This window comes from Neodiprion pinetum, chromosome 4, assembly GCF_021155775.2.
Source record: "Neodiprion pinetum isolate iyNeoPine1 chromosome 4, iyNeoPine1.2, whole genome shotgun sequence".
Classification (NCBI taxonomy): Eukaryota; Metazoa; Arthropoda; class Insecta; order Hymenoptera; family Diprionidae; genus Neodiprion; species Neodiprion pinetum.
In genome coordinates this window covers 39,862,457-39,874,721 of record NC_060235.2, presented here as the reverse complement: position 1 = coordinate 39,874,721, position 12,265 = coordinate 39,862,457, and the positions used below count along the sequence as shown (strand labels likewise).

General features: G+C 36.6%; 2 protein-coding genes and 1 non-coding gene across 5 annotated transcripts; 1 reads left to right on the top strand and 2 right to left on the bottom strand.

Moving 5' to 3' along the window:
* TRNAL-UAG (transfer RNA leucine (anticodon UAG)) lies at positions 1 to 80 on the top strand. The gene has a single exon. It is a non-coding gene; the product is annotated as a tRNA-Leu (tRNA).
* A 130-nt stretch (positions 81 to 210) lies between these two features.
* omd (integrator complex subunit 5 omd) lies at positions 211 to 5,391 on the bottom strand. Of its 3 annotated transcripts, none has more exons than XM_069135021.1 (12): positions 5,279 to 5,391; positions 4,216 to 4,526; positions 3,986 to 4,115; positions 3,497 to 3,906; positions 3,290 to 3,425; positions 2,486 to 3,155; positions 2,153 to 2,400; positions 1,829 to 2,034; positions 1,595 to 1,741; positions 1,287 to 1,427; positions 950 to 1,210; positions 211 to 819 (listed from the first exon to the last, which is right to left on the bottom strand). In XM_069135021.1, exons 2-12 carry the CDS (start codon positions 4,435 to 4,437, stop codon positions 598 to 600), a joined length of 2,793 nt encoding a protein of 930 aa, XP_068991122.1. In that variant the 5' UTR covers positions 4,438 to 4,526; positions 5,279 to 5,391; the 3' UTR covers positions 211 to 597. The 3 variants fall into 3 exon arrangements, with proteins under 3 accessions (XP_068991122.1, XP_046479508.1, XP_046479507.1); XM_046623552.2 differs by having other exon boundaries at positions 4,216 to 4,474; XM_046623551.2 differs by lacking the exon at positions 5,279 to 5,391 and having other exon boundaries at positions 4,216 to 5,013.
* Positions 5,392 to 6,148: 757 nt separating this feature from the next.
* Positions 6,149 to 12,016, bottom strand: LOC124217644 (nardilysin). The gene is made up of 14 exons (XM_046623543.2): positions 11,628 to 12,016; positions 11,362 to 11,462; positions 10,980 to 11,119; positions 10,699 to 10,812; positions 10,174 to 10,369; positions 9,767 to 9,972; positions 9,506 to 9,676; positions 9,089 to 9,432; positions 8,440 to 8,940; positions 8,219 to 8,369; positions 7,967 to 8,100; positions 7,415 to 7,793; positions 6,720 to 7,287; positions 6,149 to 6,516 (listed from the first exon to the last, which is right to left on the bottom strand). Exons 1-14 carry the CDS (start codon positions 11,963 to 11,965, stop codon positions 6,353 to 6,355), a joined length of 3,507 nt encoding a protein of 1,168 aa, XP_046479499.1. The 5' UTR covers positions 11,966 to 12,016; the 3' UTR covers positions 6,149 to 6,352.
* Positions 12,017 to 12,265: the final 249 nt, after the last annotated feature.

Sequence of the window (12,265 nt, the reverse complement as noted above, 5' to 3'; positions counted from 1 at the left end):
GGCAGCGTGGCCGAGCGGTCTAAGGCGCTGGTTTTAGGCACCAGTCCGAAAGGGCGTGGGTTCGAATCCCACCGCTGTCAACGTTTTTTATTCAATTTTCTAACTTTCAATTATAATGAAATCATTGAACGAACAAGTAATGCAAGATCGAAATAATAATTTTAAAACAATTTTAGATTAGTGAATTGTATAGCGAGTGAAAACTTAAAAATCAGTGAACTTTTGTATAAACGATGTTTCTAACATGCAAAAATAACTTTTGTAATTGTTAATGGTATATTACAAAACTTAAATTAGCAGATAATTAGATTGCAAAAATATAAACAGGCACTGTTGAAAGAGATTTACAACTTGACCTTCGTAGCTTACTCAATACTTTCAGATATAGACATATCACATTACGTGATATAGACATAGATATATTCTATATATCGGAGGGTAAGATTAGATTTTAATTTACTGCAGCTGTATTTACAATTCGGTTAACAATAAGATTGTCTAATTGCGTGGATTTTCAGATGCCGTCTTCTCATCACTGAAAGTATCATTGTAGATCAAAACTTTCAAGTAAATCCAAAAATCAAGAGTACATGAGGTCTATTTGCGGTTGTGTAAAAACAGAGCGGAATATAGAGCCCCCATTCGATGTATATTCGCCAAAACAATGAGGCGAAGCGTTTCTATACATCGAGGATTCAATGTTGAGGCGTCTGGATCGCGCCATGCAACATTGCTTCCTTCACTGCGTGTAAACAGGGCTGGTGATGGTACGTTTTCATGCATGTAAGCCCATATGCACTCCCTCAATACCAGATTAATCTGTAAATAAAATTGTTTTTAGTTAGTTATTGAGTGACTTCAGTTTTGCTAAAGATAGGCATCATTTGATAAATGACATGCCGTTCACATTTCCCAAATAAATTTTATGAATAATAATAGTATGGCTTACTTGATGTTGTTTAATATTAGGCAAAACATCTCTGATACTCGCTAACGGAGGAGGTAGCAGCAATCCAAGAGCCATAACATTTGCAAGTAAGACACCTTCTACTGGACTCCAGTTAGCCAAAACTGTTGCAGCAATAGCTCTTAGAAGTACAGAGCAATAAGCCAGAGCAGGACGATAGCGAGCCGTCAGTTCTAGGTGTGACCACAGTAGTGGAACATCTTTGAACGTACGCCGTATTTGCAAGTCTCGTTCAACTGTTACCTGCAATCATATCACCATTATTAATAAGTGCACAAAAATTTATTAAGTAAATGTTACTATCAACGCAACGCTATACCTTGGTAAATTCTTCGTCAGGCCAAGGTAGTCCGTTGTACATAACATCGGGGGAAACCAATTCCACTAGGAGCAAACTGACCATAGATATAGCATCCAAATTTACTGGATGTTGACCTAACTCTGGATTGCTGCAGCAAGACTGTAGCGAACAGGTGGCCGAGTCAAATGTTTAGCAAAATAAGTATTTTGTTAATATGATAAGTTGAATGATCTGGATTAATATTCTACTCAAATAGACTCAATGAAAGAAAAATGAAAGAAAGGTTGTTTGAAACCCTGTATCTTTATTTACTGTTATCATTTTACCTTTATTGCATCCATAAGTAGAGTTGTATTTAGAGTTATAGTTTCCTTATCGATCAGATTTTCTGGTGGTGGTTTTCGCGGACCCTGGCCTATCACGCCAGCATGAAATACAGAAGAATGTCTTTGAGCCAGCATTACACTGGTGCCCTACAACAAATAAGGTGAAATAATAATCCTGCATGAAGGACTCCATCAATCAGCAGCACAAGAATATCTCGCTTTACCGCACTCTACCTGTTTATGATTTTGTTGTAATAAAAGGATGTCTTCGGTCTGAGGATCAAACTTTACTTTCGCACCAAAATATTTAGCCGGTTCATTATATATACTTTGCTCTAAAAGTTCTCTGAGAGCTAAAACTCTTGCACATTGAGAGTAACAAGTAAGAACATGAAGAAAACGACAGACAATTTTGACACCCTTCACTTTCTTGATCACATCTGAAGAAATAAATATAATAATTGTTAATTGAGATACCCACGAATACCATAGTTGCTAAATGAACAATGTGGTCCACCAACTTATAATTATTTCGATCTATGTTTTGACAATGCCTACCATTTTCCTCAATGCAGATGAAAAAATATCGAATCATTGACCTAGTGAGCTGTAAGGCGAGTTGAATGCTTGGAACATAATGATCTCTATCGGGAATGCAAATTAGATTTAATATTCCAGCTATATCGTGAGCAAGGAGAGGGTTGTCTATTTTCATCAGCATACTGGAGATCTGTTGTAAATTTGATCTAACAGCACGTGTAACAATCCCCGACTTCAGGATAAGCACTTGATCACTTTTCTCCCATCTGAAAGTATGAATGTCAGAAGTTGCTTTTCAACTTCTTTCAAAGGTATACAGGAAGCAGCTGCTTATGACTAAAGTAGACTTACTTCAATAGTGTTATTAGATTTTTGAACAACTGCCTTCCCTCACCATCATTTGATGCAGTTGTGAACTGCGATTCCCTGATTGCTTGCTCGACAGCTTGTGAAAAATATCCATTTCCCACAACAGTGTTTTCATTATCAGTTGTATTGATGGCAAAAGTATTTACATTATCTGTGACGAGCCTCATAAGCGCAGCAAGGTGAAATTTGGTTTCTCCTTTTCGCAACATAAAAGAGGCTGATGATACTAAGACATTTGGACTCTGTGCACCCAGAAGAGAAAGGATACGAACTACGGTTTGAACCCTTAATGGATTCGGATTGAGAAGTAACGGAGTAATAAAGGATAGTTCCTGTTTCACAGAATTTAATAAAGCTATGTTTGATGATTGCGGGCCGTGTGCTCTCACTAGGGAGTCAATCTCCTGAAGAATTAATTCAAGTATTTCTCTACAGACATTCTTGACACTTTGAGCAGCATTCACACTGTGGTAACCAACGTTGCTTTGATTTAAACTCGTATCCAACAAAATATTCACGATTTGGGATGCACCCTGCTCACATCCCAGAGCTAAGTGAACTGTTAAGTCTATCAACGCTTCTGGTTGATCATTGAAATATTTGCACCAATCAGAAGCGAACAAAGCCAACTGTGGTATTATGTCAGGCCTCACTAAAAATAATCAGCATTAATTCATACATTTGTTTAACTACCATTTACCCATGTGTGCTCGAATGTTAAAGTATGTGTATTATCAATTTCTACTCATATTTTAAGTAGTAATTGTTTGAAACCAAGATAATTACAAGTTTGTAGAACATCAGTCGTAAGGGCCTTCAAGAGTGTTTGTGACAGGGATGCTAAATTCAATAGGAATGGAACTGTAGCGAGTTTTTGTGATTTGGTATTCTCATCCAGATTGATATTTTCGTCCAAACTCCACTGTGATTGGAAATTTGCAATTTGTTATATGAATAGAAAAAATTATTTAGTCATCTTCTTGAAGAACTTACCCTGAACAAATCAAGCAGTGCAGTCCTAATATCATTGACATGACTGCCTGCCAAATGTCCGAGTATTCCGACAACGGAATTAAGTTTTGGATTTTTAATATTCTGATCGTATCCCATGGCACAAAAATCCTTCAATCCACAGGTCAATACTCTAGTTATAACGGTATTTGGGAAGCAGCTACCAACATGAGCTACGACCCAATCAAAGTGGGGGCTATGGGACACGCTGGTGTCCAATAAGGCTTTGATACATGATTCGGTTTCTAGGTGCATCAAGCATTGCAGACACTGCGTCGTTATGTCAATCAACGTCCGTGTCGCTCGGCATGACATCCATTGCTGAAGGAAATCGTTAATACCAGCATTTTTCGGCAAGTTACCTCGATTAGCATAATCCGATGATAATTTGCCTGAGAAAATTGTACCCTTAGTTTACAAGAAGGCTGACGATCTTTAATAAAGTATTAAAAGTGAAAGAAGTTTATTTACCGAGCAATTCTAGGGACCATGCCGAAATGATTGGTGCCCAGGCTTCTGGATTGGCATTGACAAACGCACACAAGACATTGTGTATCTCAGCTATAGTCGTTTCTTCGTGTATAGGTTGATTCTGGTTTTTCTATAAGCAGAGTCGACTGTTTATACATTTTGTTCGTTTAAGCAATTGACACTAGTGTTACGGGAAATTATTTTATTTATCGTAGTAAATGCGTACCTACCTCGATCTGCCTAACGTGTTTGCTTACGCATACAGAGAATACAGTGCAAAAATATTCAAGTACAGCATCTCTTGCAGCAGGTAAATTTCGCAGAAGAGATAGAGCCGTTCTCGCTAATTCCAGGGTGTTCGTACCATGAGTATTTCTCACAGCCCCCGAAATGAACTTTCTAACCTCCGCTAGAAGGTCCTGGGGTGATAATATATCCGTGGATTGTTGCATTTTGCTTATTTTATTCACACGGTATCTTATTTCCCATCTAGAGTCATGACGAAGATACGGTCAAATTCAAAATCAAACTTGAATTCAATCTACAACACCATTTTATTTATTTACTATCATATATAAAATATATATTTCTTGTATATTTTTAAGTTACAGTAGGTAGGTCGTTGACTGAAGAATATAAAGACAGTTGCCCTAATGGGCTTTAGTGTGACAACCGAAAATCCTCGTGCGCTTGCGCCCCCTGAGATGTTCCAACGGTAGAGTTGAGAACTTTAGCAGAACATCAGAGAGTTACCGATTTCAACATGGTGCTGGCTGCATTCACCTTCCGATTAACTACCTCTAGTCTCCATGGATGAACCATTCAAAATGTTCAAAACGGCGGGGTTTGGGGGTATTTTGAACGATTCATTCAGGAAGACTAGAGGGAAGGAAAGTGGAGAAAATTTTTATCGTTAAATCCGACAGGGGTGCTGCTGTCGCTAAGATGGGCAACAGAGAGAGAGACTGAGAAAAGAGAGAGAACGCTATATCGAACTGAATCGAACTGAAGAATACGTCAGGTCAAGGCCTTTGTCCCTTGTGCAGTTTTTTAGGTTATGTATTTGTTTTTAAATTTAGACCGTAAAATAAAAAACCTAAAAAAAATGGGACATAATGAAATTCTAACCTTCATAAAATAAAGCACATATTAAATAATAAATAAATAATAATAATATAATAATAATAAGGGCCTTCTCCCTTGTGTAGTGTTAGTTTGGGTGTTTGTTTTTAATTTTTTGTTTAGATCGTAAAATAAAAAACCTATAAAAAAGGGCCATAATGAAATTTTAACCTTCATTTGCAATTACGCGAAAACATGATGTCCGACAAGAATGCGATAAACAGACGCCAATTAATACTTGATAATGATTTCACTATACTCCCTTCACTATGTTCCGAACAATACAAACGACAGACTTCACGTCCTATCTTAGGAACACGAGCGCTCGTGGCTGAATTTTTAACTAAATAATTTTCTCCACTTTTGGCTACCACGTTTTCAATACTTGCCCCATATGCGTTCGGTCTCCTTCCCTCTAGTCTTCCTGGATTCGTTGAACTATTTCTCCCACCCTAACCCGGGAAGCCCAGCACCGTTGCCTATATTTTTTAAGTCAACGCCAGCGCGGAACAGGCATACCATTTTAAAACAATGAATAGATGAGAATTTTTCTAATTCAAAAATACAAGAAAACTCTAGTCATATAAAGATTGTTTAATTTTTAACCGTTATATGTCGAATTAAAAAAAATATATCTTTCACGAGTTTCAATAATATTAATATTTCGGTATACATACGTTTTCATGTAATTATTGAAACATCTTGAGCACTTTCTCAGCAACAAAATATCAGAATAAACGGATAATTATTGAAACAAAACTGCGAATTATTTATTGTGAAACAGGCCGGGTGTCACTGCTTTTCAGGTAGGAATATAAAGCGTATAAATGAGTCACGATGTCCCTGCGTGCGTGAGGGCGCATTAACGACATCCAGAGAGCCTTCAAATAATTAACATCAACGATATAAAAGGAGAGCAGTAAGTATCTCTGAGCAGTAAGTCCCTGGAGAGGACCTTGCTTGGAGTTTTGCGTCGTAACTTCTTAAAATACTCAAGGAACAGATTTTTTTTGTTTTATATTACATTAAAATACACAAATATCTGAGCCGCATTACAGATTGTTATTTAGAATGAATTCTTTTCGTAATTTACATAAATTATTACGAATCGGATAGCAGCAGTCGTTAACAAACAATGATTCTATTTTTTGTATGAATTGTTTTCTTTTCTACCAACATTCAATTCATGGGAAAAATTTCCTCACATTTTTACAATATTATTTCCCCGGAATAAATAGCCTATCGCTATTTGGCATTGCGATTGGCTGGATATACGTGAAGATTTTTCTTGTAGCCCACAATGTCTGTAATATAATACTCAGGTGGTTTGATCGTCTTGTCATTTGTTAGGTTTGTCAAAAACTCCAACGGGAATTTAGAATCACTTTTATTCTCCACAAAAGAATCACCTGCAAAAAGAACTACGTATTACTACAAACATTTTTTAAATTTTCCCACGATATTGCAGGGATTTAAATTGTACTCTCTCTACTTGCAAAAGTATTTAGAAAAATAAAGGCATTCATTGTACATGTTAATCAATAAACTACGAACTGAAAATTCACTACTAAAAAAACCGGTGGGTAAATTACTACTAAAGTGATATACTCACGTGATTTGGCGATACCATTCTTGGATGTCCCATTCATTCGCTTATTTTCTTCAGCATTCCTCACTACCTCAATTTGTTCACCAGACTCATTTTCAATTTCTTTCTTCTCTCGTGGGTTACCAACAACTTGAACGCTCAATTTTCTAAGATTATTTCCACCTAATATGTGATTTTCCATCCATTTTCTAAGCTCGACAATTTTTGTGCTGTTAACTGCACTGATTTCTTTATCCTGTCTGTCAAACATGTAATCTCTAGACGTAATTTCAGCCCAATTTCGATTAACTTCTTCTTTTAAATGAAGGTCTACACATTGCTTTAGTTTCACTAAAGCAACTTTAATATTGTTTAGTTCTTTTTCAGACATCTTGTTCAAGACTTTCAAGAACGATTTTATAAATGTTTCTATCCTTTCGTCTACGTGCTCGGTGGTAAATTTGTCGGCTTGCGTGCAAACGGTGATAGAATAACCGAGAATACCGAACGTATCGCGCATGAGGCAAAAAACATTGTAGCCCAATTGCTCTTGCGTTCGAAGCTGATTAAAGAGAGGCTCTTCCATTAACATCTGAATAAAATAGATTGAAAAAAAAAATTTAAGTTTCGTGTGGAGTTGAATGAATTATTTCAGTTATTATAGCTGTTATTAGTCAATTAATTTTCATGTAATTTAATATTTTAGAATTCACACTTACTATTAGTAATTCAATAATGACTGAAATCTTGGTAGACCCGATTCCAGATTGGTAATAATTAGTTACCACTGAGTTTGTATCAGTCGTGTTAAAATTTTTCACCCTACAACACCGGACTCCAAGAGGTATTTGAGCTACTCTCAGTTGAGGCATAGTGTCTGGCGATAATGATTGACATTGTAGAATCTCAAGACAATTGCGCGTGTGGTTAATGACATCTTCATCCGTAATGTTTCCTTGTACAAGACATTGTATATAAATGTTGCGAGTAAATTCCTTGGCAAATGTTTGGAATTGTTGAAATTCAATACCAGAAACTGCCGCATGTCTGTCTACAGCTGCCCAATGTACGAGCATCAAAATAGACAGCCTCACATCTCTAGAAAAAATTGATACGTTACGCAACCAAAGGGATATTCATTAACTGTTGTAAATTATATGGTATTGATTTTTTCAAGTTCTAAAATAAATGTTAAGTCAAATTTAACCAGAACTTCAAAGATAAAACTACAAATCACATTTTATGCAGATAGTATCGTATATATCTCTTACTTTACAAGTTTCCCAGGCTTCAAAAACGTATTGTAGTAGACCTTTAGCTGCTCAGCTTTCATAACGTCAAACATACTTTGTGTTGCTAAATTTGGGCAGTCAGCTATGTACTTTGTTATTGTAGCAAGTAGGAGCTAGGAACGAGTGAATAATTAGTTAGATAAGGTTTGTTCATAATGAATGTGAATAATTTATTAATAAGACAATTTATTCGTAGGAAACGTAGAAACTCGATTTTAATCAAACTCTTACCGGCAATTTTTGATTGAATCCGTTTACTTTGACAATAATACCCTTGTCGCCTGTATAAATTAAATAATTAAGTTCAGCAGCATTTGCAGGATAAAGTTCTTCGACCAGTAATTGTTTCAATATCGTGACTAATAAGTCCATCAGCGCCGCACTGAAGTAAAAAATGATCTTTACGTTTCTAGAAAGAATTAAATGTAATATACAAAGTGAAAGAGACTCACTTTTCAGGAGAAGTTAATGCCAATGGTGATATAAAGTAATAATACATATAGCATTCTGGAATTTTGAACTTTGGATCTGGTCTAAACCAAACTTCAGACATAGGATCACTGTGTATTTTCGTTGGATACTTGGGTACATCTTCTGGCAATGGAACTAAGGTAAAATCGTCTGTAAGGAATATATTGGGTTCAGGTAAATGGAATTCTGGTAACGGCTCAATAGTTTTCCAGTGCTCAATCCAGTCATTTGGTATCTCTGTATCCGTATATTTCGTGTTGAACCATGGTTCCACTTTATCAAAGTCAGAGTCATTGAACTTCTTATCAAACAGTACTATATTCACATTGTCTGGAGTTAAAGCATCCATACAAGCTTTAATACCCTCTGGATTGTATTCAAAGTACAAGTCACTGCCGGTTATATAATCAGTTGATGCATATAAACGCATACTTTCTGACAAATTCTCAACGTAATCTACGGCAGATATTTCGTCTGTGAATCTGAAATATGATAAAATTTAATTTATTCAATTATATCAAGTAACTCAAAGACATCCAGCAATGCTAGCAGTATGTTATCTAAAGGAGAAAATTTACTAATAACTTTATTTAGCTTTAGAAGTCAGAGGATTCAGAGCATATTGATTACCTGAAACTATTTTCTTCAGTCTGATGAATTTCATCGTAAATCCGCTTCTGTGGTCCAGATTTACACATCAACTTAATATACGAAAATACGGCATCCAAAACCTCCTTTAAGTGCTTATGCCCATCCTCTGTCAGCACCAACGATAAACTAAACAAAGCATACAAGGAAGTATGCTCAAACGCACTCTCTCCGTTGCCGCTGAAAATATCCAGGCACCACATTTTCTTGCGCAAGTAGCTTATTAAAGATCCTTTTCCCTCGTGACCGATAATCCAGGAAACATACTGGTGAGGTTTGCTCTTGTACAAATGATGCAAAGAAGGCAAAGCCCATGTTAGCTCTACCTGGAAATTCCCCAGAAACGAATTTTGTTTAAAAATGACTGGCTAAGAGTCGTAGACCAGATGGTCAAATTACCTGACAGACATCTTTAACTGGTTTAATTTTATATATCCTTTTGAAGTCAGGCGTTTCAAATGATTGGGTTCCCTTGAATCTGCTGAAATCTTCGGGTGGTAAGTTATTATTCGGTACAGTTGAAAAGCAATCCTTTACGTATTGTTCTAATGTATCCAGAGGTAACCTGGCCTGTTAAAAATAAATATTTTGTTTGTTCCTTTGGTACAATTTCACACAAATCCTAAGAGGAACAAGATAAATGAAAAATTGTATATTCACTTGTAAGGCCAAAGTCATTCTATGAGCACTGTAATGTCTCTCTCTGAATTTGTGAAGTTCTTCGTACAATTTGTCATCCACGACATTATCCCTTAAGGTAATTAGATTTCCCCAAGCAAATTTAGACGCTGGATGACCGGGTTGGGCCAAACTACAAAATAGTTGCTCCTTTCGGTAAAAATCAGATGGTAGGGCCATTTGGAATTCTAAAGTATTAAATCAAGGTGTTATATAGTTACTTCTATATTCAGAGGGCTTTACTGCAGATTGGAAATTAAAAAAAAAATTACAAAATGGTAGAGGCCATTACCATAACTTTGACAAGAGAATTATTATACAATAAATGACATCACATTCATAGACGTTTTCAGCAAATTTTAGAATAGGAATAGGTATGTAGGACGAACCACTTTCAATCGCTTCACGTTCACGGGTAATGGCATCTCTTTTCATCAGAGGGCTTATGAAAAATTGAGCAAAGCGATCTAACGCGGAAAATAATTGTTTTTCTTGAATTTCAAAGTAAAATGTTGTCTCCTCGTATCCAGTTGAAGCGTTATCAGACCCACCATGTTTCGAAACAAAAGAACTGAAATCATTTTCCTGCAATCAAATATAATATTGCATTCATTACTTTATCCATAAGGTTCAAGATCTGAGATTGTTGATGAGACAAATAGCAGATATTTAAATATAACCCATATGATTATCTGTGATCGCCTCATAGGTCGTTATAGTGTACAAAGTAAGACACTCTAGCATAAGTGATCAGGGCATCATAAGTCGGAACCGTGTGTAGTATTTGTTGTGCAATAAATTCACAGTAACTGCCATGTTCAGTTCAACTGAAGACAGATGAAAATACAGATCCGTATATAAAGTTCCACATGAAGCCTTCGCATGAAATGAGCTCGTATGATATATTAACATACCTGAGGATACTTTTCAGAGCCCATGAACACCATGTGTTCCAAAAAATGTGCCATACCCGGTATTTCAGAGGGATCGCTAAAACTACCAACTCCAACACACAAGCCACAGGCTGCCTGAAATAAAAAATTTCGTTGATAGGTAATATTTGACTTAAAAAAATTCAACGCTATTAGAATAATTCATCCTAAGTTTACATGTATGTATTTTCAAACCTGGCACGGCACTAGACACAGATGACTTCAGATTTGGGTTAACAAGATCGAAATAACTAAATATGTACCATTTTCTCTTCTCTTCTTGGACGTTTATTCCCATGAGAATCAATATCTCCATCGCTCAGATCACTCGCAGCATCGTTATCCTCCTCTTCTTCGTCAGATTCAGATCCACTTTCTTCAGACCCACTTTCTTCTTCATCAGCTATGATTAAAATACAATTGTTAGTGGAACTCCAAATCGAAAGTTGAATATATTAAATCATAACAGAGTATGTTTTCAAATTTCTATTAGTAACCAAATTGTTATAAAAATCCCTTTTCTCTGAGATGACTTGTATATGCACTATGTTATAAATTTATTTAAATGAAAACAACGATTTGTTTTATGAACATGGGTTTTCCAAAATTCTAAATACTCTGTCGACTCATGCTAACAAGACTAACTATAATCATCGTCGTCGTCATCATCGTCAACCTGATCAGCAGAGATGGATCTAACATCAGATATGAGCAGCGCTGTCAATCCATTTGGCAGTTTGATAACTCTACAACATGTAATGAATATAAATCAGGGACCGATTACGATCATGAATAGTTGAAATATGAATTTCACATTGGATCCAGGTCAGTATAAAATCAAATAAAAACAGTAACTACAAAACATCTGATTCAGGAAAGTGCCACATTAGGTTATATCTCGGTGCGAATACCTGTAGTCCTTTTTGTCATTTTCAGACTTGACTGGTGTGTCGAGGTACTCGCAAGTGGTAGAATTTTTCTGAATACATTTTTCCAGTTCAGCCATATTTAGGGATTCGACGGGATGAGGCTTATTCTGAGGCTTGTCAGCCTGAAGTGGGTTTGGATCTTCCGTGATGCAGACAGGCTTTGGCATATTAACTGAATCGTAATTTAGTCTGAACTTTTTCTTGGGTGAATTCGACTGCTTGTGAGAAAGCCGCTTTGGCATTATTTGACTAACAAAGATTGTTTTATTTATGCATCTGTTTAAAATTTTGAACAGGCTTATTTTTGAAGATACCACCATGTGACATGTGGCGGATGATGGCAGACGAGTGTAGGGCAGCCCCGTGACACTCACCACTGCTCGTACACTAAAAAATTGTACGCGCCTTGTCCCCGTTTTTTAGTTCCTCTACGTGGCGCTAGTAGACTTCTGACACGCTCGCTGCCCTCGCTGACCGCGCGCAAGCTCGTCAGGTAACTACTAGCGCCACTAGTGGTGGAAATTGGCGGCAGAATCGAAGGACATTTTGCGAACCACTTTTAGCAGCGTGTGTCAGGGGGCTGGTGTAGGGATGGCAAAGTCAACTCTGAATTTAGTCGA

Bases quoted from the DNA above. Each gene is read 5' to 3' on its own strand.
- LOC124217644 (XM_046623543.2), bottom strand. From the start codon at position 11,965: ATGGTGGTATCTTCAAAAATAAGCCTGTTCAAAATTTTAAACAGATGC. The intron at 11,120-11,361 runs GTTAGTCTTGTT...TTTTAATCATAG, and splicing joins TGACGACGACGATGATTATA to CTGATGAAGAAGAAAGTGGG. The intron at 8,101-8,218 runs GTAAGAGTTTGA...ACTCGTTCCTAG, and splicing joins GATTCAATCAAAAATTGCCG to CTCCTACTTGCTACAATAAC.
- omd (XM_069135021.1), bottom strand. From the start codon at position 4,437: ATGCAACAATCCACGGATATATTATCACCCCAGGACCTTCTAGCGGAG. The intron at 2,401-2,485 runs GTAAGTCTACTT...TCATACTTTCAG, and splicing joins AATCTAATAACACTATTGAA to ATGGGAGAAAAGTGATCAAG. The intron at 1,211-1,286 runs GTATAGCGTTGC...ATATGATTGCAG, and splicing joins CTGACGAAGAATTTACCAAG to GTAACAGTTGAACGAGACTT.